General features: G+C 39.1%; 1 protein-coding gene across 3 annotated transcripts in view; it reads right to left on the reverse strand.

The window, feature by feature from the left end:
* Positions 1-203: 203 nt before the first annotated feature.
* Positions 204-24,756, reverse strand: part of Mroh8 (maestro heat like repeat family member 8) — a 58,987-nt gene continuing 34,434 nt past the window's right edge. Inside the window, exons 13-23 of one of the 3 annotated variants that reach the window (XM_077799374.1) lie at positions 22,117-22,252; positions 13,808-13,956; positions 12,277-12,414; positions 11,882-11,996; positions 11,453-11,593; positions 10,278-10,442; positions 9,412-9,567; positions 7,142-7,264; positions 5,475-5,574; positions 5,167-5,232; positions 204-352 (exon numbers count right to left, since the gene is read on the reverse strand). In XM_077799374.1, coding sequence (XP_077655500.1) covers positions 204-352; positions 5,167-5,232; positions 5,475-5,574; positions 7,142-7,264; positions 9,412-9,567; positions 10,278-10,442; positions 11,453-11,593; positions 11,882-11,996; positions 12,277-12,414; positions 13,808-13,956; positions 22,117-22,252 — 1,438 coding nt within the window. Of the gene's footprint in view, positions 353-5,166; positions 5,233-5,474; positions 5,575-7,141; positions 7,265-9,411; positions 9,568-10,277; positions 10,443-11,452; positions 11,594-11,881; positions 11,997-12,276; positions 12,415-13,765; positions 13,957-22,116; positions 22,253-24,756 lie in introns of all 3 variants that reach the window. The other 2 variants (XM_026383203.2, XM_077799375.1) reach the window with 2 other exon arrangements.

Consider the following 24,756-nt stretch of genomic DNA (forward strand, 5'->3'; position numbering starts at 1 on the left):
AATTAAAAATTAAAAAAAAAGAAATTAGGAATTCATATTCTCTAATTACTTAAAGGTTTTGACAGGAAAAAAAAAAAAAAAAGCATGCCAGAGGTAAGTAAATGGGTGGAGGTAGCTTCATGTTCAAGTCTGGAAAAGTGGTGTGGGGGGTGTGTGTTAGTTGCTGGAATGGCTTCTGAAAGGATTGGCTTTTACCTGCATTTCTAGGTAGGGAGACAGCCCATGAGCTTCCTCAACCAGCAAACTGACGGCTCGGGTTCTGGTTCAGCCATTGCCTTCTGGACTCGGAACAGAGCCTGGGAGACGATGATGCGCAGAGAAGGCTCATGGTCATGTAGCATCTCTCTCAGATCTAAATGGCAAGAGAACCAAGGGTGGACCTGAAAGTCCTTTGAGGTTTCTGGAAAGGAGCTGGGCTCTAAATATAGAACAGCCTCTGTGTCCAGAGGCCAACTTTCTCTAAGACACTGAAAGTTTTTAGGTTGGTGGATGGATTCTGATTTAGAATCAGACCTACAAAACCTACTAGTTCTGAGTTGCTGCATAGTTTACTCCTCTGAAATAATCACATTCTAAGTAGTACACCTAAAGTCAATTCATCTGGACCTTCCAAACCATGTCTAATGTGAACCTCTAAGTTGCTGTGTCCTAAATGTAACCTAAACCATTATTCCCTTCTCTCTTCTCTGTCTGTCTCTCTCCCTTGTGGTGCCAGGGATCAAACCCAGAGACTGGTGTCCTTTTTAAATATTTTCTTAAATTTTTATTTTTATACTTTCTTATTGCAAAAGAAATATAAGTTCATTGTGTAGAAAATATATGTGACAATACATGTAAGCACTAGAAGAAAATAAAAGTTACCCATAATCCTGCCACCTAGAGCTAACCACTATTATTTCAGTATTTATCTTTCTGGTCTTTTTTCTAGGCATTTATTTATATATGTATGTTTTTATTTTTTGTTCAAATGAAACCATATAACTCTGTAATTGATTCTTTTTTAACATTTTTTTTAGTTGTAGATGGACACAATACCTTTATTTTATTTGTTTATTTTATGTGGTGCCAGGATTGAACCCAGTACCTCACACATGATAGGCAAGCACTCTACCACTGAGCCACAACCCTGGCCCCTATAATTGATTCTTATTTAAAAATATCTCATCATAATTTATCTGAGTCATTTAAAAATTCTTGTGTAATGTTTTTCTTAGCTGTTTATGATTCTACAATGTGGGCATGCTATGAATTCACTTATTCCCAATCTTTTCCAGTCTAAAATGTTTCCTATTTATTATTCTAAATAACACTGAAATGGACATTCCTGTAATTATTATTTAAAAAAATTTTTTAGTTATAGTGTGAAACAATATCTTTATTTACTTATTTTTATGTGATTCTGAAGATCGAACCAAGTGTTCTACCACTGAGCTATAACCTCAGCCCTAATTATTTATTTTCATAAGTTAAAGTCCTAGAAGTAGAATTGATAAATCAAAGTATATGCTTATTTTAAAAGATTTTGATATGTACTGCTAAAATTCCCTTTTAAAAATTTGAACAATTTATGTTCATACAAGCATAGTGTATAATAAATATCAGTGTCCTTTAATACATCAATGTTGAGTATTACTGACAGAAAAGCATATATGGACACCTCATTTTATTTACAAACTTCTGATTACTAGTTAGCAAATATTTTTTATGTATTGGGCATTTGTGATTCCTCTATGAACTGCTTATTCATTTTGTTTGTTACTTTTGTGAAGGTACAGATTTGTTTCTTTATCATAAGTATTTATCTTTATATTGTTATTTGCCTTTCAGTTTTGTCTGTTTCTTTTTTTTTTTTAAGTTACTTTTAAAATTCTTTATGTAGCCAGATGCAGTGGTGCATACCTGTACTCCCAGAGTCTTGGGAGGCTAAGGCAGGGGGATCAAGTTCAAGGCCAGCCCCTGCAATTTAGGGAAACTCTTGTCTCAAAATAAATAGAAAGGGCTGGGGCTGCAGCTCAGTGGTAGTGAGTGCTTGGGTTCAATCCCCAGTATTACAAACAAACTAACAAAAAATATGTGGACAAATATAATCTTCTATTTTGTGGATCAGTCTATTTTTTAATATTTGTTTTTTAGTTGTAGGTAGACATCATTACCTTTATTTTATTTTTATGTGGTGCCAAGGATCATGCCTCATGTATGCTAGGTGAGAGCTCTATCACTGAGCCACAACCCCAGCCCCTTGATCTTTTATATCTACTTAAAAATAAAAAAGAGAGAGAGTGAGAGGCTTTTCTTACAGTACTAGGGACTGAACCCAAGGGTGATTTACCACTGAGATACCTCCCCAGCCCATTTAATTTTTATTTTAAAATTTCCCAGGGGGGCTGGGGATGTGGCTCAAGCGGTAGCGCGCTTGCCTGGCATGCGTGCGGCCCGGGTTCGATCCTCAGCACCACATACCAACAAAGATGTTGTGTCCGCCGAGAACTAAAATAAATAAATAAATTCTCTCTCTCTCTCTCTCTCTCTCTCTCTCTCTCTCTCTCTCTCTCTCTCTCTCTTTAAAAAAAAATAAATAAATAAAATTTCCCAGGCAGTCTTGAATTTGAGATCCTCCTGCTCAGCCTTCCAAGTCACTGGAATACATGTGTACCACCGTGGGTGTATCCCACTGTGCCCACAGTATCCTTATTAATATCTAATTCTCTATGCAAATGCAAAGTCCTAGCAAGGTGCTGTGGTGCATGCCTGTAATCCCAGCAACTTGGGAGGCTGGGGTAGAGGATAGTAGGTTTGAGGCCAGTCTCAGCAACTTATTGAAACTCTAGGCAACCTAGTAAGACTCTGTCTCAAAATAAAAAACAAAAAGGATTAGGCATGTGGCTCAGTTAAGTGCCCTTGGGTTCAAACCCTGGTACTAAAAAGTAAAAAATATAAAAATAAATAAAAATCTACATCCTCTTTATGGTTTGGAGTTTTTATGTCTTAAGTAGAATTTTAGCCTTCAAATTTGTCATGTTTATGGGCTGGAGATGTGGCTCAAGCTGTAGCGTGCTTGCCTGGCATTCATGTGGCCTGGGTTCGATCCTCAGCACCACATTTAAAAAAAAAAAAAAAAAAAAGATGTGTCTGCCGAAAACTAAAAAATAAATAATAAAATTATCTCTCTTTAAAAAAATAAATAATTAAATAAATAAATTTGTCATGTTTATTTCCAAAATGGAAGATTTCACTTTTCTTTTTTTAAAGTTTCTTAAAGAGTTTGCACTTAGGGCTAGGGTTATAACTCAGTGGTAGAACACTTGCATAGCATGTGAGAGGCACTGGGTTCGATCCTTAGCACCACATAAAAATAAATAATAATAAAATAAATAATAATAAAAAAGTATGCATACAATATTTTGCACTTAGATTTGTGTCTACATGTTCAAAAGAATACATAAAGAGCAAACATCAATTTAATTTTTTTTAAATTCAGACATCAACTTTTGAACGAAATAATTGAAACTTAATTTGTCATAAATCAGTTTAAATTGATATTTAAATTGTTGTTGCCTTTTTCTGTTTAAATTTAGCTTTAAAATTACCAATGGTAAATAACATAAGTTTATTTTTAAAAGACTATTATGGGAGGGTGCTGGGGTTGTGGCTCAGTGGTAGAGCACTCGCCTAGCACATGTGAGGCACTGGGTTCGATCTTCAGCATAAAAAGTAAAATAAAAGTATTATGTTCACCTACAATTAAAAATATATATTAAAACAAGGCCCTGGATTCAATCCTAAGCAACACACACACACACACACACACACACACACACACACACACACGACTATCAGAATACCGCATTTTTTCCTTTGATTTGTTTTGTTTTGTTGAGATTGGGGTCTTGCTATATTGCCAAGGCTGGTCTTAAACTTACAGGCTCGAAGGCATCTCTTGCCTCAGCCTCCTGAATAGTTGGGACGACAGCTGCAAGCCACCATGTCCTGTCAAATAGCCTATTTGGCAGAGAAGCCACTACAAGGGAAGGAGGAATGTGTGAGGTTGTTTCATTAGGCTAAGCCACATGAGATTGCTGATATGAGACTCTTTTTTGACCTACAATTTGATAATTTCATATGATTTATCCTATTATATATATGTATATAACTTTATATACATACTCTAAATATTCTATATAACTAACTTTTGAATGGAAAAGGAACTTTGGTTTCCCAATGTTTTAGATTAGAAATAATTTTCTTTTAAACAGATAGAATTAGCCATGTAGAATCCTATCCCATAGAATAATCTGCATGGTTCTTTTCTTCCTTCTTTCTGATATCTATGAAGAAATAGGAAATCTTAAGAGTGGCATGATTTTCTTAAATAGACTTTAGTCTCTGAGCAGTTTTAAAATATCAATACACACATATTTTATATATATATAATGAGATCCCTCTTAAGTTGCTGAGGGTCTTACTAAATTGCTGAGGTTGGCCTCAAACTTGTGATCTTTCTGCCTCAACTTTCCAAGTTGCTAGCATCACAGGTGGGTCATCACATTTAGCTACTTATATGTTTTTATTTTAAAAGTAGTGAAATGTCAGGATTTTAGTTTGGTTTTCAAGAAAATAATTCTGAATTGTGAGATAGCATTTCCTGGCATTTTCTAATTATAGAACTACTTCTTAAGTGGCAATAAATAATTCTTAGAGTACTAAATCTGCAGATCAGTACAATTACAGAAAATTTTCACTCATTGAAAATTCCAAAAGCATTTGCAGACAGTTGCCTTATATGACTATAAAACATCTCTACTGCCAAGTCTCACATCTTATAGGACAACTGCTTATCGATAATAGTGCTGAAATCATCTCTAGTATTTGTGAGGTATCATAAGATTTACTAAGATTGTATTTCTAGGTAATGTTTTATTTCCTGGCAGAAAAATTTAGGAACTGACCCCAAGATGTTAATTAAAGCTGGTTTCCAGACAAATAGGGTCATGTCTTTCCCTAAAGGGGGAATTGGACTAGGATGAGACTGTCATTCAGCTGAGGTCACCAATGGCTTTGTCAGGATCCTTGGATGCCACAGTCTCAGCTTTGCCTGTCCATAGTCATGGGCTCAGATACCTTCCAAAATATGGGTGCATCCCAAATCCAAGGAGTGTTATCACTTACCATTCTGAATCCAGTCAGTGCCCTTTATACTGAGCTCATTTTGATCCATGTATTTTGACAAAAGCCCTAAACAAAGATAAAGTCAGTGAGTTATTATCATTAAAACATCCGGGCAGCTGGCAGAATTGGCCTCTTGATAATTAAATTCTAAAAACCGGACTTCCAAGTGTATGATATTTATATATAGGTAACATAGCTCCTTTCTCCTAGAAATATTTTCAAGGCCATCTTAAAAAAATGGGGATGCACAACAACACAATTTAGCAAAATACAGGATGACTATAGAAATGAAAGAATTTTCTTTGTACCTACAAACAAGACTGCTGCTCTTCTGATGGGAAGTTTTGTATTCTTGGAGTACATCAGAGTTTGGGCTAAGATGTTAATTTTCCCCCTGCATTTTATTCCCTAAGTAGGGGGGAAAATAAGAGTACAAAGCAGTGAAGTAGCAGTATCACCAGAGTTTGCAGGGTAAGGGACTATATCAGATACAGAGGCAGAGTACAAGAGTGCTTGATATAACTAGTGAACACTATCAGTGATTACGAAGGTATGCCATGGTAACAAGCCCCTATACAAAGCTAAATCCTCTGAAAATCTCTTGCCCATCCCAACTCATGCTGTGTATCATGCTGTGATGCCTTTAAAGCCATCCTAGCTTCCCTGGATTCTGTTTTCTAAACTTCTCCTTCACCTTTTCCCTGACTGCTTACCTGCCTGACCTTATGCTGCTCTAAGCATTTTGCAGATGCTCGTTTCTTGGCACAAGTCATTTTCCACTTTGAGTTTCTATTAATTTCTGCAGGTTTCATCTCCCTTACTAGCTTGCAGACTCCCAACTGGGTTTTAAACCTTGGCTTCTCCATGGCTTGTTGCACACTGGATGTGTTTTGCTTATCAAGTGAATGGATATACCTTTCAGGGGATCTCTTATAAGGACAGGCACCTGAGAGACAGGCTGAGGACAGGAATTTGTTCTCATAGAGCTTATGATTTAACATGAACAATTTGTAGTCAAATACTATCATTAGTGCATCAAGCTATAGGTTTGACTGCAGGTCAGAGAGAATCCCTAGTGGAAAGCCTGCACAAGGGTTCTTGGGGGTTCCTGCCAGCCTGATCAGAGGAGACCACTCCTGGTCCTAAACAAGTTAAACCTATGGAAGATTTCTAGGAATAGTCAGTCCCAGGGACTTTGTAGTAGAATCCAAGTAGTTTTATAATCAGTTTCTAGAAAACCAAGAATGGGCCTCCAGAACTTCGCTGGTTCTAGCCTGCCCCTGTGATGAGCTCTGTTGAATCTGTGAGGGAGAAGGTGCCATCTGGGCCCAGTGCCATAGCCAATGGCATGCTGCCATCATGCCCACAGCTACACTGCATGGCAACCGTTGGTTGAGGGGGTCCCCTAAACATGCTTTCATGGGGAATAAGATGATCTACCATATCCAGGGAAGGATGAGAGACAGCTGTAAGGGGAATATATAACTCCACTGCAATTCAGCCCATGTGGAGTTTTCTTTTTTTTTTTTTTTAAATATTTTTTATTTATTTATTTTAGTATTTGGTGGGCACAACATCTTTGTTTGTATGTGGTGCTGAGGATCGAACCCGGGCCGCACGCATGCCAGGCGAGCACGCTACCGCTTGAGCCACATCCCCAGCCCCCATGTGGAGTTTTCTGAACAAAACTATCAGCCTGACCTTATAACCCCAGATCCAGGTTAGTGGGCTTCTAAGAGTTTACCAGTCTAATTTGTGAAGAAGGTTGGTAAGAGGAAGTGAATTTGTGACTCAGTTGGGAGAAAACTATAGAAAAATAGATCTACAGTTTAAAACATTTCAGAGATTCATGTGCTGGCATGAAAGTGGTGAGCCATATTTCCTGAATGCCACATTCTACCATTAAAAACCATGTCAGGAAAACTAGGTATGTTGACATGTTGAAGAGGTGACAAAGCCATTATTTCTCACATACAAAGAATCTGCAGATTTTTCCGGCTTCAGTAGGTCTGATGTACAAGGGGTCTCTGCAGTACACTTCCTGGGGCAACTTCCACTTCAGGAAATGAGCACAGATGGTTAAGACTCGCCGGCTCTCCTGTGAAAAAGATGATCATAGATCAGAATTTCCAAACATTTTTTTAAGCTGAGGTAATCTTTCTTTGATAAAACAGACACCAAAGTTCAATGAGAAAAGCTGATAAACTCAGGATTTCCCTGTGTGGAGTGAGAGGAGGGGTGCCAAGGAACCAAAATGCTGTTCTCCTCCTCCAACTTCCCCAGAGTCCCTGAGGGGATCCATAAAACCTCAGGGTTGAGGGGAAGATGCAGAAATCACTGGTTTCAGGCATGCTACCCAGACTTGAGATTCCACAGGGATTCTCAATTAACATGCTCTATAGAGACAGAAACCCCAACCCTACTGACTACACCTAAGTCATTTTTCTGTCACTCTACATGGGGAAGTGTAACTCTTGACTTTGTGACAGCCTGGGGCATCTCTGATTTGGAAGAAACTAAAGTACTGATTTAGCTAGTGGGCCTCTTAGCTAGTTCATTGCTCTCCAAATGCTGCCCAGGGACCATACAACATCTCTGATAAGTCTCCAAGCAAGTATTTTATCCCAGGCCCACTAGATATTTGGGCATAAAAATTCCTATGGGGATAAATGGGAATAAAAAATTAGTTCAGTGGACCCAGATGGCACCTTTCTATCTTCACAAATGCAACAGAGCTCATCTTAATAGTTCAAGGTAGTTTAGCTGCTTTGTTTAGTGCTTTGTAAAAAACAGGTAAACCAAAGATATCAAGATACCCTCCTTTAGGTTTATGCCTTTAAGAAATTCTCACACATGTGTATAAGGAAAGATATACAAGAATGCTCATTGTGGTGCTGTAATAATGAAAATCTGAAAAATTTCATGTCTATTCCATGGCATGGAATAGAAGAAGGGGATAAGTTGTAGGTTACTCATCTGATGGAAATTCATACAGCTGTGAAAATAAATTATCTAGAGTTTTACAACATGGGTGAATCTCATAAATACAATGTTAAACAAAATGCTGAAAGATATAGAGAATGATACAACATATACAGTTTTAAAACATAAGCAATATTAACACAGGAATGATAACAAATTTAGGATGACACTTTTGAGGGAATTCAGTTAGGGAAAGATATATAATTTATTCCTGTTTTATTTTTAGCATGGAGGTTGCTGTATGGGTGCTTAGTATGATCTCTGTGCCAGTGACTCATAACCTGATTTATGTTAGACATCTTCCCCTCTGCTTAGCCTGAGGAGCTTTGAAGAATGGCTAGAAGTTGTTCAATGTCTGAAGGGAAATAAGCCCATTAAACCTAACTGCCAAGGGCTGGCTGGGCAGGGCGTGGTATTGATAAGAGCTGTAAACTTCCCAGGCTATACTCCCTGTCACCTGATTGGCAAGTTCGGCTTCACTGCTTTTTGGGGTTTGAAACGGTTCATATTATGATTATATAACTGTAAACCTTTCCCCACACCAAGGTGCTAGGGCCCACAATCTCACATCTGTTTTTGAACCTGCATCCTTGACTTCCATTTCTGTAAAGGGTAGCCTACAGAGGAGAGAGCCCCAGGATTCTTCCAGAATCCTGGTGGTCATAGTTAGCACCATAGACTGGACAGACTGGCTTCTGATGTTGTGACAGAACTAAAAAGAATGACATTTCAACTTCCCACCCACCACCCAATTAAGAGGATGGCTTACATGGAAAACCACAATTTTTATGGCAAATACTCTCAGGAGATTTAGGGGAAATAATGGTTTCTCCAGATTGGCAAGGCTACTCTCACTGACCTAATCTCAACCAAGTTATTTGTCTTAATAATGAGGCAGTTCTTGAAGTGAAAAAAGAAAGATGACAGAATATTATCATTGTCATTAAAAAAAGAGAGTCTGTTGATTTGGGTATTATGTTTAGGGCTTGTTGTTAGGCTGAAAACTGGTGTGAGGCTACAGTGAGGGCTAACATATCATTCTTACCCACAGAGGGCCACAATTTAATACATAAAAAATAGGAGTAAAGTTTCACACAATTCACTTAGGCAAAATAATTGAAATGTAGCACTATATCAGAGAAAATGGAGAACAAAGATGCTACTACAAAGTCCCTGCTCTCAAAAGACATGAATCCTTTTTTGCAGAGTTGGCTGTGAATTTAGAGTTCCTTGGGACTCAAGGAAGTTGACAGCAGGTATTACCTCAGCTATTGCATCATTTTCATCCTGAGAATACAGAAGAAGTGGGACCAAGCTGTCCAGGACCTGGTTCTCCACACCCTTCTTATCTGTGTGCTTTACAGACTTTATGGCGGCTCCAAAGAGGGTCATGGAGAAACAATGAACATCAGGTCTCACCTATGAAGGGAACAGCCAGAAGGATGCAACTCGATGAACATGTTCATGCTCAGCTTATAAAAACTGCAGGTGGGTTGAATGCCAGTCTTAACAGGGGCTGTTTAGCTGCAGTGCAGCTGGAGGCAGTACATATGGAGCAAGCCAGAACTGCTGTTTGCAGTCTGTCTTGTCCTCTCACTCCACAAGTGGGAAGCAGGCACAGTCCTACCTGTTTTTGTCAAAGCTTATGTCTGATACTGGTATTAACCATTCACACAAGCTATTTTACTTATATTCAAAATCCCAGCCTTGACATATTTTACTGTCCCAATGATGCTGGTCAATGTGCTCCATGCATTTCATTTTGGAAAATTGTTGGCATTTGAGACAAGGACATGACTACAGTCCATCATCTTGACCAAGTCCTGTTATTCCTTGAAAGCAAAGACAATGTTTTATCCTATACAAACTCTTTCTCCATCCCACAAAGCAAGGTAATACCTTGGCAAGCTTTTATGTCTCAATTTTTTTTTTAATCTGAAAAATTAACATTAACACCACCCTACCACATCATGGGTTACCTGGAAGGGTCTTGAAAGATTTGAAAAGTGCTCTGAAAGTAAAAAGTTCTATATAAAATAGAACATACTTATTACTATCCCAATTTCTACTCTCTTTTATGGCAATTACCCTCCCGCCTAGGGAAAGTCCCTCCTCTCTTATTATCTTACATCACCAAATAAGGAAAACAGTGTCCTCATCATGGCAGCCAGCGTAGTAAAATCCATTGTCCTGACGAGCTTCAGGAGAATCTGAATGGCTAACAAAACAATCTTTTCATCGGTTTCATATAAGCTGTCTAAAATGCATGGCAACAGGCTCTTGATGTCTTCCCTCTGTGTGTCCAAAGGGAGAACATCACCACCTCTCCTGGTGGCATGCCATCTGGTACCAAAGGGAGAGGGCTCTCAACTTCACTGGGTATTCATGTAAAGGGAGCATGATGGCCCGTCCATCAGTACTAGCAGGCCTGAGATGCATAAGAGTTGGTGGAGCGGTAGTGAGCTGCCTCATAAGACAGAAGTAGGACTAGGTGAGGGAGGTCCAGAGTCATGGCCCTGGCCTGTTGAGAGCTCTCCCAACACTGAGAGAAAGTCTGAAAGATTCCTTGGCAGGAATTCAGCAGAATTTATTGAGGATCTTCCCATTCTTAATTGAGATTCTACTTTTTTGAAATTCTTAAAAGGAAGCAGTCTCAATTTTAAAACACATATATTTAAAAATAAGTAGAATAAAACAATAAATACTAATGCATCTTATCAACCAAAATAAGCATTATTAACCACTGACATTTTTGCTTTAGATATATACATATGCTTTTAAATAAAAGAATAGAACTCAAGAGACAAAATTAAAGCCTCCTGAGTTAGTCAACTCTTCTGAACGAGGCCTAGTTTTCTAGTGAGGCCTATGGAAAATGAGATCTCTTCCAACAGGAATGTCAGTGATCTGTCTTAGATGACAGGCATCTTGGCAGTAGCTCAAAGGCCTATCCCAAGTTATTTCGCTGTGCAACATGGTACAAGGCATAAGGGCCATGTGAATATTGTCTATGGTGTGATAATAATGAGTATAACTCCACACAAATTGCAGGTTTCACATATTATCAATATATGTGACTTGGCCTTTAAGATATTTAGCTGCTTTTCTAATAGTAAGTACTAGACTATTTCCTAGGTATAAAATTCAAATGGTAAAAAAGGTTGTGCTAGGGGAAGGATCTTCTCCACCTGCTCCTGTCCCAAGGCTTCCCAAGTTTCTTCTTAAGTTGTTTTCAGTTCTTTGGGTATCTCTTTGGGGGTATTCTATTTATGACTTAATAATCAGCGATCTGGGGTCTTCCTACCATCTCCTGGTGTCTGATGAGATTGCACAGTCCCCTCAAGGCAAGAATTCTAAAGGCCTCATTTTCATGATTCAGCCAGTCCTTCAAGCGGGCTGTAGAATATTTACTAGGCAGTCTCCTGGCCACAGGACTCTGGAGAAGCTGAAAGAACCCCAAAATCAGCCAAATAAATGACCTTGAAGCCTTTTTTATAAAATAAGCTACCTTCCCACCAACTCCAAAATATATGTTTTACTTTGAAATCTCTACGATACAGCACACACACTATAGGGTGATGCTTACGTTGCAGATACATAAGGTATACCCAATAATTAAAGTGCAGAGACCCATTTCAATAGGCTTGAATCTGAAAAATTTGGGTGTAGCCTAGGAAGGCAGGCATTGCTGCTTTATAGCTTCCTGAACCCAGCACCAGGGAATGAGACTTACCTCCACAAAAAAGCCTGCAGATGTGAGTTTATGCTTATCATTCCCTCGGTTTAGAAAAGGCACTAACAGGTACATGACTTTATGTGCAAGGAGTTGGTTTCTTTCCAGCAATGCGCTGCAAAACACAACACCAACAGGATGACCCTCTGACATGCTCCCACACCAAGGGCATTTTCTCAGAGCAGGGCCTTCTGGACTTGTTGCCCATCTCAGGTATATAGGAGGCTATGGCAGGGCCAGGATCTCTGAAAAATATGCCCGACAGTCTAGACATTGCCTAGACTTATGAGCAGATTGTCCAGCCTTAGTTACTGTGGAAACTAAAGGGAATACAACAGCTAAAGCAATGCTGACTTAGAGCAGGAGGGTGTGTGCGCACCACAAGGGAGCCGTACTTGGCAAGGAGTGATATTCCCTGAAGATGGCGATCTTTTTCTTCCAGAAGAGTCCATCCTTTATTCTTTTCCATGATGTGGAATTCCTGCCAGCACAATGTTCTGAGGAGGAGAGACTTTGTAGCCTGAATGGCAAAGCTAAGTCAAACAAAGACAGTGACTAGAACAGGTCCTGCCAATCTGTAAGCACACAGTCACTCTGTTCTCATGGGGGAGGGCCATGCCTGCAGAGTTGCTGGACCCTACTTCTCCCTCTGCTAGATTGCCCAAAGACTCTCAATTCTCTAACAACTTGAAAGGGCTTCAAACAAATTCTCTGGAGTAGAGGAAGGGGCCCAGGGGAAGGGAGGATGGGAGAGAGAGAGGGGAGATACTAAGGAATGAAGTTGATCAAATCATGTTATCTGCATGTATAAATGTGTTATAACAAACCCCACTATTATGTATAATTATAATGTATCAATAAAAATAGAAGAAAAACTAGATAAACCAAAAGACAATTCTTGCATAAAGAAATCTAACTAGGGCTGAGGATATAGTTCAATCCCTAGCACCACAAAAGAAAACGAAAAAGAAATCTAAGTAGATTTTGTTTCCCCAAGAGTTTGGAAGGAAATCTATGATAAAACAAATGATCTGGGATGCTAAAAAAGTCTTTATTGATGGGCTGGGGTTGTGGCTCAACGGTAGAGTGCTCGCCTAGCATGTGCAAGGCCCTGGATTCGATCCTCAGCACCACATAAAAATAAATAAAACTAAAGGTATTGTGTCCAACTACAAATAAAAATTAAATATTTAAAAAATCTTTATTGAGATAAAATTTATACCCCATAACATTTATCCTCACTCCTTAAAAAAACAAAATAAAACAAAAACTACTCATTGAACTGGTATCCTGGACTGGGCATCAGACAATCTCAAAGCTGGAAGGGTCCTCAGAGGCCACTTTGCCTGACACCACATACAGACAAGGAGGCTGAGGCAGAGAACAGTGGAGTTGCTCTGGGTTAAATGGATGGATGAGAACAAGAACTTGGATCAACTGACTAAGTGATCTTACAGATTTCACATTATGGCACATTCTCTGAAAGAAATTCATGTCCCACAGCAACACTAAGAAATCTCTACTGAGACCCTAAAGGGGAACTAAAAATCTCTCTCTATGCAATAAAGCAGAAACAAGGAGTTGTTTCACTGGGTCAGTACAGGTTTGGAGGTAAGTTCAAGCTGTTTTGTTTGTCTCTGTTTCTACTCGATTTATCAGCAAAAGGCTACAATTTTTAAGGGCATGTGGACTCACATAACCAAAAGTACCCTGGTTCCAGGAAAACTAAGGACAACCAATGAACGCCCAGAACAGCTCCTGGGCACTTCATCCCTGTCTCATGACGGCTGCTGTTTGCTCCCTCACAGTTGGGACCACATCTTGGCTATCCTCATGTCCACCACAGCACCCAGTGCTTGATAATGAAATCATAATGGACTGTACCACAAAGGTGTGACCTCCGTCGACACTTTCTGTTCTGTGTACAGGCCACTTGGGATGTTGACATCAGACATGGTGAGGCCGATGCTGTGGTGGATCTGGATGAGCAGTGTCATGAGAAGCTGAGGAAAGAGTCGGAGCATGGCTGCTCGAAGCCTGTTTCCCATGAACACCTCATAAAGGGCACACGTTGCCTGTGGTAAAAAAGGCACAGAGCAGAGCTGAGCACCTGCCAGCCCTACTCCTCATTTTTGCTTTGTTTCTGTTTGTTCAAGAGTCCCGAATTTCTGAGTTTCTAAGACACTACGACTGTCCAATATTGAATTTCCGTGACATCCCTCTTTCAACAGAATATGGTTTCTGGACCTACCATCCTCCTGGTAGCGGTAATCAGTGTACGAACATGGCAGTGAGGAAAGGGGTCATTCAAAGTCACCAGGGAGTAAAGAGACTTGAAATCCAGAAGTATGAAGGAAACAACTCCCATACTTGATTACATACAAATAAAAAACCAGGGCAAAATTTATCATAAGGCTAGATGACAAATAGCCCAAGAAAGTACTGATTTCAATGTATTATTAGTATATAAAATGCTCTTTCCAGTAAGAAAAACTACACAGGCTTGTTACTCAATGTCCAGGCCACGGAGCATCACCTGGGAGCTGATTAGACATGGAGACTCTAAGGCCCCACCCAAGACCTTCTGTATCTATTTTTCATAAAATCCCTGGTGACTGTGGTTTGTGTCATATTAATTCTTTTTTTAAAAAAATATTTATTTATTTATTTATTTTTAGTTTTCAGCGGACACAACATCTTTGTATGTGGTGCTGAGGATCGAACCCGGGCCACATGCATGCCAGGCAAGCGCGCTACCACTTGAGCCACATCTCCAGCCCCGTGTCATATTAATTCTGAGAAGCACTGGTGTCTAGGACATGAACAGACAAGTCACAAATGAAGGAAAAACAGCCATTTAAAAACATACATTTAACCTGCCAAAAACAAAATTATTAAAACATGTTCCTTTCTCACCTAACAGTGAGAAAACAACGACAAGACTGGCAATGCTCAGTGTGGTGCAAGGCGAAACAGGCCTCCTCATGCCACCTGGAGGAAGGACAGTGCTCAGGAGGACCAGCTAGGAATACAGGTAGAAGCTCCATGCCCACCTTTGACCTAGAATTCCCCTCTACAGGCCTTCATCTTAAGAAAATATTGAGGGCTGGGGATTTGGCTCAAGCAGTAGTGCGCTCGCCTGGCGTGCCTGTGGCCCGGGTTCGAGCCTCAGCACCACATACAAACAAGGATGATGTGTCCGCCGAAAACTAAAAATTAAATATTAAAAGTTCTCTCTCTCTTAAAAAAAATATTGAATATATATGACATTATTTATGTGCACACAATTAAGTTTTCTGCAGCATTGTTTTAATGGCAAAAGTGTGAAAATTATCAAAATGTTCACTAATAATTTGATAATTAAGAATGATTTTGAGCTAGGCTTGTGCCTACAGTCCCAGCACTCAGGAGGCTGGAGCAGGAAGATCAGGGCTTTCCAGGCAACATAATGAGACCACATCTCAAAAAAAAATTTTTTTTTTCACAAAAAACAACAATGAGAAGATTCTATATCTTATAAAATCTATCTTACAAAAAGTTATTTAAAAACAAATAGCTATCCAGGAGATTCAAGATGGCGAATTAGAGGAAGGCTGCATTTCCTATTGCTCCATGGCTTGGGACACAAGCAGCAGGAGTACAGTTGCTCAGCAAGGTGGGTGAAAGAGAGATGTCACTAAAATTCAATATTGGACAGTCATAGTGTCTTAGAGACTCAGAAATTTGGGTGTGTTGAACAAAGAACCAGAAAGAGTACATTGGAGCCAAGTTGGCTGTGGCAGCAGCAGTAGCAGTAGTACACTGGTTCCCCACGGGGGGGGGGTGGGGGGAATAACAGCAGAAACACAAAGCACAGACCTGGTATGGAAAAACCTGTAGATCAGAAAAGCAGCTTGAACTTAGCTAATCCAGAGGTTGCACAGAGAACTGGTGTTTGACAGGTAATCTGTATTTCTCAACTGGCAAGCAGAGAGCTGAAGCAGGAGTCATCCTGAGGAGGCCACACTTCAGCTTGCTGCTGTGGGAGCCCAGGAGATTACAGCAAATATTGTCATACTGCCCCAGCAAGAGCATACAGTGTTGTCTAGGGTGTGTACAGCAGAACATGAGTGAAAGAGGCTCAAAGAAGACTGTACCTAGGTGGATCCAAGTCAGAAAAAGAAGGGGAGTTGAACTTCTTTCCCTGTGAGTCTGGCAGCTCACATGAACAGGTGGGTAAACACTCAGCAGCTGCAAAGCTGGTGGAAGACTGGTTTCCTTGCTCCACAAGTAGAATTCTTGGGAGGTTGCCAAGATCCTGACTCCCTGCAGAGATAGGCCTCTGCCTGGCCCTAGGGGTATATTCATCTATTCTCTCCAGAGCAGATACCACCCAACAAAGCTCTTAGGGCTTGATTAGCCCCAGTCACCAGAACTTCCCTCAAAGAACTGAGCAGCAGCCCTGTCCTGGGAGTGCATAGATCTAGTCTGTGCAGACAAAACTCCAATCAACATGCCATCCTACCTTATCCTGGTGAGAAGGGAAGCTGAGAGCTTCAGTTTTAGGCCAATCCAACTAGCAGCTTGGTGAGCAACACAAAAAGAGGAAGAGGTTAACAACCCCCCAGCCCTTATTCTTTGTTTCTCGGCACATAGCCCACGAAGAAACAGAGAAGGATAGTTGGGCACAGGCCGTGACCAGTCATTCTTGTTGATGGTTTTGACCACCTCAGTGGAGATGATTCTTTAATATTTCATTAAGAATCTTTTCTGGGGGCTGGGATTGTGGCTCAGTGGTAGAGCGCTTGCCTAGCATGTGTGAGGCACTGGGTTCGATTCTCAGCACCACATATCAATAATTAAAATAAAGCTCTATTGACAACTAAAAAAAATATTTTTAAAAAAGAATCTTTTCTGGGTGTTCTTGCTGTGCTGAATGTTTTATGGACATATTTACATACACATATATGCTTCTTATTTTCCTCATTTTTTTTACATTAGTTATCTTTCTTTGCCTTGTCTTTTGAAGGCTAGGGTTTTTGGTTTTTTTTGTTTTTATCTTCTTTCTTCTCCCACTAACAGACAAATTCTCTTGTTCTCTCTTTCTCTCTCTTTTTACTTCATTTTTGTTATTTTTTTCTTCCTCCTTTATAATCATCACTTGCTGCATCTCTTCTGCATTCTCTCTCTCTCTCTCTCTTTTTTTTTTTTTTTTGGTACTGGGGATTGAACTCAGGGGCACATGCCCAGCCCTATTTTGTGTTTCAACTCACTGAGTTGCTTAGCACCTCGCTTTTGCTGAGGCTGGCTTTGAACTCGTGATCCTCCTGTCTTAGCCTCCCTAGCCGCCAGAATTATAGGCATGCACCACCATGCCCGGCTCTCTGTTCACATTTTGAATATCCTAAACTTTCTTATACTTTCCTGTCACATTTTATTTTCTCTTAAGGAACTGCATTTTTACCATCTTTTAGAACTATTTGGTTTATAGAACTCCATCTGACCATTCAGGTTGTTGCAAAACTCCATCTGACATTCAGGTTGTTGCAATTAAATACTGCAGTAAATGATATGGTTGGCACCTGCTGTTTACTTTAATGCCAGATCTAGTTCATGGTTATTTATTACTTTTACTATGGGCAACTGCTGACTCCACCATTCCTGGTTTTGTGGTAATTAGTGTGGTAGATGTCAGAGAGGTACCAAGTATTTATTTTAATGCTGTATTTGTCTGCATTGGTTGTTGCTATTGTTTGTTTCCCTTTAGTCTGTGAGGTGCTGGGAAGTTACAGGGACACTACAAGTTCAAAAGATACAGACTTTGCTGCTGAACTAAACTCAGTCAAAAGACAGTGCACCTTGCTCTACACATAAATTAGCCACACTCAAGCTATACTTTAATACAAAAAATAGTAGAGACAAAACCTACACTAACTACTGCGCCCCAAGTAGGAATGGGCCCTCAAGTAGCACCTGGGCCCCCAAGTCCCCTAATGGACCTCTACTCCTATAGCAAAAACAGACAGAATTAAATCAAAGGTGTGGATACCACACCTACGATGAAGGGTCGCACGCATAGATTGGAAGAGAAATCCATTCTAACAGACGCATAAAACTCAACACAGGAATACAAGAAATATGAAAAAAATTAAAAAACAAGGTGACATTATATCTCCTAAAGTTCATAATTCACCAGCAACTGACCCAAAGATATTGAAGTGGATGAAATAGCAGATAAAGAATTCAAAAGAATGATTATAAAAATGATCAATGAATTACAAGAGGACACAGGAAAACAACTGAATGAATTAAGGAAATCAGTACAGGAAATAAATGAGAAATTAAATAAAGAGCTAGAAATATTGAAGAGGAGCCAAACAAATTTTGGAAATGAAAGACACAATAAACAGAATGTTCAGTTGAAAGTCTCTCTAATAGAGTAGACCATACTGAGAAGAGAATCTCGGAGCTTGAAGACAAAGTGGCTGGCCTTGAATATTCAGACATTATTAAAGAATAGAAAATATGTAATCATGATTAGAATATACAAGAACTCTGGGACATTAAGAAACCAAAGTTAAGAATCATTGGAGGAAAAAAAATAAAAGAATCTTTGGAGGGGGGCTGGGGTTGTGGCTCAGCAGTAGAGCACTTGCCTAGCACGTGCAAGGCCCTGGGTTCGAGCCTCAGCACCACATAAAAATAAATAAATAAAGACATGTGTCCAACTACATCTAAAAATAAATATTAAAAAAAAAAGAATCATTGGAGAGGCTGGGGTTGTGGCTCAGTGATACAGTGCTTGTCTAGTACATTCGAGGCCCTGGGCCCGATCCTCAGTACCACATAAAAATAAACAAATAAATAAAATAAAGGTACAACTACAATTGAAAAATAAATATTTTTTTAAAAGAATCATTGGAATTGAAGAGGGTCATAAGATACAGGCTAATGGAATGGATAACATCTTCAGGTAAATAATAACAGAAAAATTTCCAACCTTGAGAATGAGATGGACATCCAGATAAAGGAAGCACTGAGGATCCAAACAGAGAAGATAAAAAAGAACCTCTCCATGACACACTATAATTAAAATGCCTAATATACAGAACAAGAATAGAATTTTAAAAGCCTCAAGAAAAACATCAGGTCCCATTTTTGAGGCAAACCAATAAGAACTACTTCTAATTTCTCAGCACAAACTTTGAAAGCCAGGAGGGCTTGGAATGATGTGTTCCAAGTTTGGAAAGAAAATAACTGTCAACCAAGATTGCTACATTCAGGAAAATTATCCTTCAGAATTCAAAGTGGAGGGGCTGGGGTTGTGGCTCAGTGGTAGAGCGCTTGCTTAGCATGCATGAAGCACTGGGTTCCATGCTCAGCACCACATACAAATAAATAAAATAAAGGTATAAATAAAATGAAGGTATCAACAAATTAAAAATTTTTTTAAAAAATCGAAGTGGAAATAAAATCCTTCTAAGATAAGCAGAAACTAAAAGAATTCATGACTAATAAGCCAACACTACTTAAGTACTCCATGCAGAAGAAATTGAAAAAATCCCAGAGTTTAAAAATTTCATTTGAAGAATAGCTAAGCAAATGAGAAACATGACCAAATTAGATATTAGAAATAAATTAAAGTGGGCTGGGGATGTGGCTCAAGCGGTAGCGCGCTCGCCTGGCATGCATGCTGCGCGGGTTTGATCCTCAGCACCACATACAAAACAAAGATGTTATGTCCGCTGAAAACTAAAAAATAAATATTAAAATTATCTCTCTCTCTCTCTCTCTCTTTAAAAAAAAAGAAAAGAAATAAATTAAAGTGACAGGAATTAGTAAACCTCTCTCTCTAATAATAATGAATATACACGGTCTCAATTCTCCAATTAAAAGACATAGGGCTGGTAGAATGGATTGAAAAACAAGACCCAACTATATGCTGTTTGCAAGAGACTCACTTTACAAGCAAAGGCAGTCACACAGGTTGAAAGCAAAAGGATGGAAATTTATATACCATGCAATAATGAGGCCAGAAAACATGCAGAAGTAGCTACTCCCATATCAAACAAAGCAGACTTCCAAACAAAAATGATCAGAGAGACAAAGGTCATTTCATACAGATAAAGAGAACAATCCAACAAGAAGATAAAATGATAGTAAATATTGATGCCCCAAACATTGGTGCACCTAATTACATAAATTAAAACTCAGATAAATCCAGTACAATAATACTGAATCATTTCAACACACATCTCTCACTAATGTATAGGTTATTCAGACATAAACTCAGGAAAGACTCTTTGGACCTGAAAGATATTAGAAATCAAATGGACTTAGCAGACATTTATCTATTCATCCATAAAGAAAAATAAAATATGACATTTGCAGGAAAACGGATGGAACTAGAGACCATCATGTTAAGTGAAATAAACCATACTCAAAAGGTCAAGGATCATACATTTTCTAGTGGAAGCTAGAGAAGAAAAAGGAAAAGGAAGGTGGAAGGAAGGGGGTCTCATGAAAATTAATCTGTAGAGTAGAGGATGGGAACCAGGGAAAGGGAGAAAGGGAAGGAAAGGGGAAACACTGGAGAATGATATCAGCCAAATTATATTGTTATTTTATAATCATGTACAAATATCTGACAACAAATCCCATCATTATGTACAACTATAATGCACCAATAAAAAAAAGAAAAAAGAAAAAATGGCTATCCAGTCAGAAAAGGATAGGAGTAGTTCATACATTGTTAAATTTTTTTAAAAAGTCATCAAACAGTGTATGTAATATGATCATATTAATATATATGTACATATATACAATTTTATTGACTGATTATATGATACAATATATACATTTATCTGTCCTAACTTCTAATACTATACTAAAATGACATATAGGAATTTTTAAAAAGGCATAAGTCCATAAGAACAGAGAAAATAAAAGAAAAGACAATAGCAGATTACAAATGTTGAATTATGAAAGCAAAAAGTCATAATGATAACTTAGATCAGAGAAAAGTAAAAACTGATAGGGGAGGAAATGCAGTAAAAAGTATATGCTGAAAGAAGGGAAGCTATGCATGTGTAGAAGCCAGGGATTTTGGGGAACTCTGTACTTCTTGCTCAATTTTGCTGTGAACATGAAACACTTTAAAAAGTAACATATATTTAAAGGAAAAAATGGGGAAAAAGTTTATCAAATATACATAAAAATGTTTAAATATGTATAAATAGTTCTAGAAAGTTCATTTTTAGGGAAATGGCACAGACATGAGCCAAGAATAGTTTTACATGTTTTTTGGAACCAGAAATTTAACCCAGGGTCACTTAACCACACATCTCCAGCCCATTATACATTTTTTTATTTTAAGACAGGGTCTTGCTAAGTCCCTTAGGGCCTCTCTAAGTTGCTGAGGCTCATCTTGAACTTGCAATCCTCCTGTCTCAGCTTCTTGAGTCCCTAGGATAATAAAGCATTAGTGCACTATCTGCTTTCCCCCCTTTTATTTTTGAGACAGGATTTCACAATGTAGCCCAGTTTTGCTTAGAACTCCTAGGCTCCCCAGTTTTGCTTTGAATTCCTGGGCTCCCCAGTTTTGCTTTGAACTCCTGGGCTCCCCAGTTTTGCTTTGAATTCCTGGGCTCCTGCCTCAGCTTTCAGAGCAGCTAGGATTTCAGGTGCATACCATAGTACCTGGTTCAAGATTTTATATTTTTAAAAGGATTATTATTTTTAAAAAGATAAAGACTATATAGACTATGTAGTAGAGACTATTATGTGGTCTGAAGAGCCTAGAATATTTACCATCAATCCTTGTTAACTGCTGCTCAAGGGGACCTTTGCTTTCTTTTTCATCTAACTATCTATTTATTGAGGTGCTGGGGATAGAACCCAAGGCCTCACTCATGCTAGGTACTACACTATCACTGAGCTATACCCCAGCCCACGCTTTCTATTTTATATACTTTCATATTATTCAACAATTTTCAAAAAGTTGTATTACTCTTTCACTATAATGATAAATATTTTTAAAGATAAATATTTTTAAAAAAAGATTGAAGCAGGAATGTTTTAAATATATTAAACCATACGGATTCCTACACTCTCCCAGCTCTCTCCATGTCAACCTGGGTAGAGGCACTGTAGATATAAAATGGATGACAAAAACCATCCATTCTCTGAGTGATGTTGGTCACCCTGGAGGGAAGCCTGGGGGGCGGAAGTTAGTGGGGAAGAGCTCAGTGACTTACAGCAACAGCCACATAGGCCATCTTCTCCTGGGTGGGCACCATATGGCATTTCTGCAGCTTCCTCAGGAGTCTCCACAGGATCCAGGTTGTGCTGGGCAGCTCTGCCTCCAGGGTTCTCCACAACTCAGTCAGATACCTAGAAACCCCAGAATAAGAAGGTTCAGGAAAGTGGCTTGTCTCAGACCTATCATGACTACCACCTTTCTGGAGTCTCTGGGATCCAATCTATAAGACGGTTTCCTCTCTTCTTACTTCCTCAGTACATCAAAGGCATCTGAGTACATAATAGGTAACTTCCAAGGTTTCATTGAATCAAGTTCCCTTTGCCTGGGCACAGACTTCAAGGCCATTCATAAACTGGTCCTCACCTAACTTTCAGTACCTCTATGTCCCCCCATCACATACTCTGGGCTCTAGCCACCTGCACCATTCACCTTCGCCAAATTGTGGACTTTGAAAACCTCTACCTTTGCTTACAGCATTTTCTTAAACCGGAAGACCTTTCCCCAAATTTTCCTCTGCCCATCACCCCTTCAAGGTCCAGCTCCAGTGTCACCTCTTCTGTGTATCTTTGCTACTTCCTCACCATGTCTCTCACGAGAGTTTCCATAACCCTTTGTTTGTTTGTTTGTTTGTTTGGTACTAGAGATGGAAACCAGGGGTGCTTTATTACTGAGCTACATCCCCAGCCCTTTTTTTAATTTTTTAGAATCTTGAGACAGGGTCTTGCTAAGTTGCTTAAGGTATTGCTAAGTTGCTGAGTCTGATCTTGAATTTGTGATCTTGCCTCAGACTTCCAAATTGCTGGGATTACAGAGTGCACAGCCATGCCTGGCCCCATGACACTCTTCTCCTTTCTAGAGGTTGCCTCAGTCTCACATGTGCCATTGTCAGTTCTCTATGTGTGTGTCTATCTGAAGGAAGAGATTATGTCCGCCCTTCTAGAGATCCCTAAGGACCTAGCATACTGCCAGGTAGTCAAAGGCACATCTATTCAATATAGTCTGTGGTCCTCAAATTGGCTAAGGTCAAGCCCTAAAATAAAGCTTTGATTCTACTTAGAAGAAATCTTTTTTTATTTTATTATTATTTTTTTTAGTTTAGCCACTTTCCTGAATCTTCTTATTTTTTTTTATGTGGTGCTCAGGATCGAACCCAGCACCTTGCACATGCTAGGCGAGTGCTCTACCACTGAGCCACAACCCTAGCCCCAGAAATCTTTTTTTTTTTTTAAATATTTTTTAGCTGTTGATAGACCTTTATTTCATTTATTTATTTATATGTGGTGCTGAGAAAATAACCCAGAGCCTCATACATGCTAGGCAAGTGCACTACCACTGAGCCACAACCCCAGCCCAGAAGAAATCTTTTCTTAAGGAAAAGTAATATGTAATAATTTTCAAAAAGATTACCAATTTGAAATTACAGCTATGGCCATCCTGGGCAATACAGAGACCTCAACTTATAAAAAAATTCTTTATTATTATAAGGCCTGAGAGTTATATAAACATTGTGCAAGTGATGGGGGAGAGAAGATTATTGCTTTTAAAGGGAGTTACTCATGCTTTTAAACTTTTTTTTTCACCTTTTTCTGGTGCTACGGATCAAACCCAGGGCCTTGGACATGCTCGGCAACCCACTCTGTCATTAAACTACAGGCCCCCTTGACCCAATCCATTCTTCACCTATTTTTAGAATCTATCTATTTTTCTACTACAGATAGGGTTTTTTCAAGTATGCTCTTCCAACTATCTACATGAGACTCTTTTAAAACTTGAGAGCATTGGAGACTCTCTAAACATTTCACTCCCTACTTCAGAAATTCTACTCTGTGAATAACAAAACATGAAGGTCCTAAAGACTCCTGAAGTGAAGACTAGAAAGGAAGTGGGGATAATGAAAGCCTCATGGCTGAGAAAATAAGTAGATGGTAGAATATGAATGTTCATCCTGGGAAGATGTTAAGAAATTCCTTTGTTTACTCACAGTGGGATATTTTCTCTGAATTACTGAAGAACTAAATAAAATGCTTTGAGAAACTATTTCTTGTGAAAGAATTGCTCTCAAATGCTTTTGGTTCACAGCACATTTCTAAGAGTGCTATGAGTGTGTCTAAATTAGAAAACACAGTCTTTAAGCCAATGATTCACAGAAATTAATGTGTAAAAAATATCATCTGGGGAATTTGTTAAAAATATGGAGGGATAGCTGGGTATAGTGACGCATGCCTGTAATCCCAGACACTTGGGAGGCTAAAGCAGGAGAATCACAAGTTCAAGGCCAGCCTCAGCAACTTAGAGAGGCCCTAAGCATCTTAGCAAAACCCTGTCTCAAAATAAAAAATAAAAGGGGTTGGGGAGGTGGCTTAGAGGTTAAGCCCCCTGGGTTCAATCCCTGATACAAAAAAAAAAAAAAAGGAGGACTAAAAAAAATTAAAAAGAGGTCTGGGGATATAGCTCAGTTGGTAGAGTGCTTGCCTCACATGTATAATGCCCTGGGTTCAATCCCCAGCACCAAAAATAAATAAATAAACAAACAAACAAATAAATAAATAAAATAAAAAAGAGGGAGCTCCGTGGTAGAGGGTTGGCCTAGAGTGTGCAGGCCCTGGGTTGAATCCCCTGCACTATAAGAACAACA

The sequence above is a fragment of the Urocitellus parryii genome, chromosome 6, assembly GCF_045843805.1.
Source record: "Urocitellus parryii isolate mUroPar1 chromosome 6, mUroPar1.hap1, whole genome shotgun sequence".
NCBI lineage: Eukaryota > Metazoa > Chordata > Mammalia > Rodentia > Sciuridae > Urocitellus > Urocitellus parryii.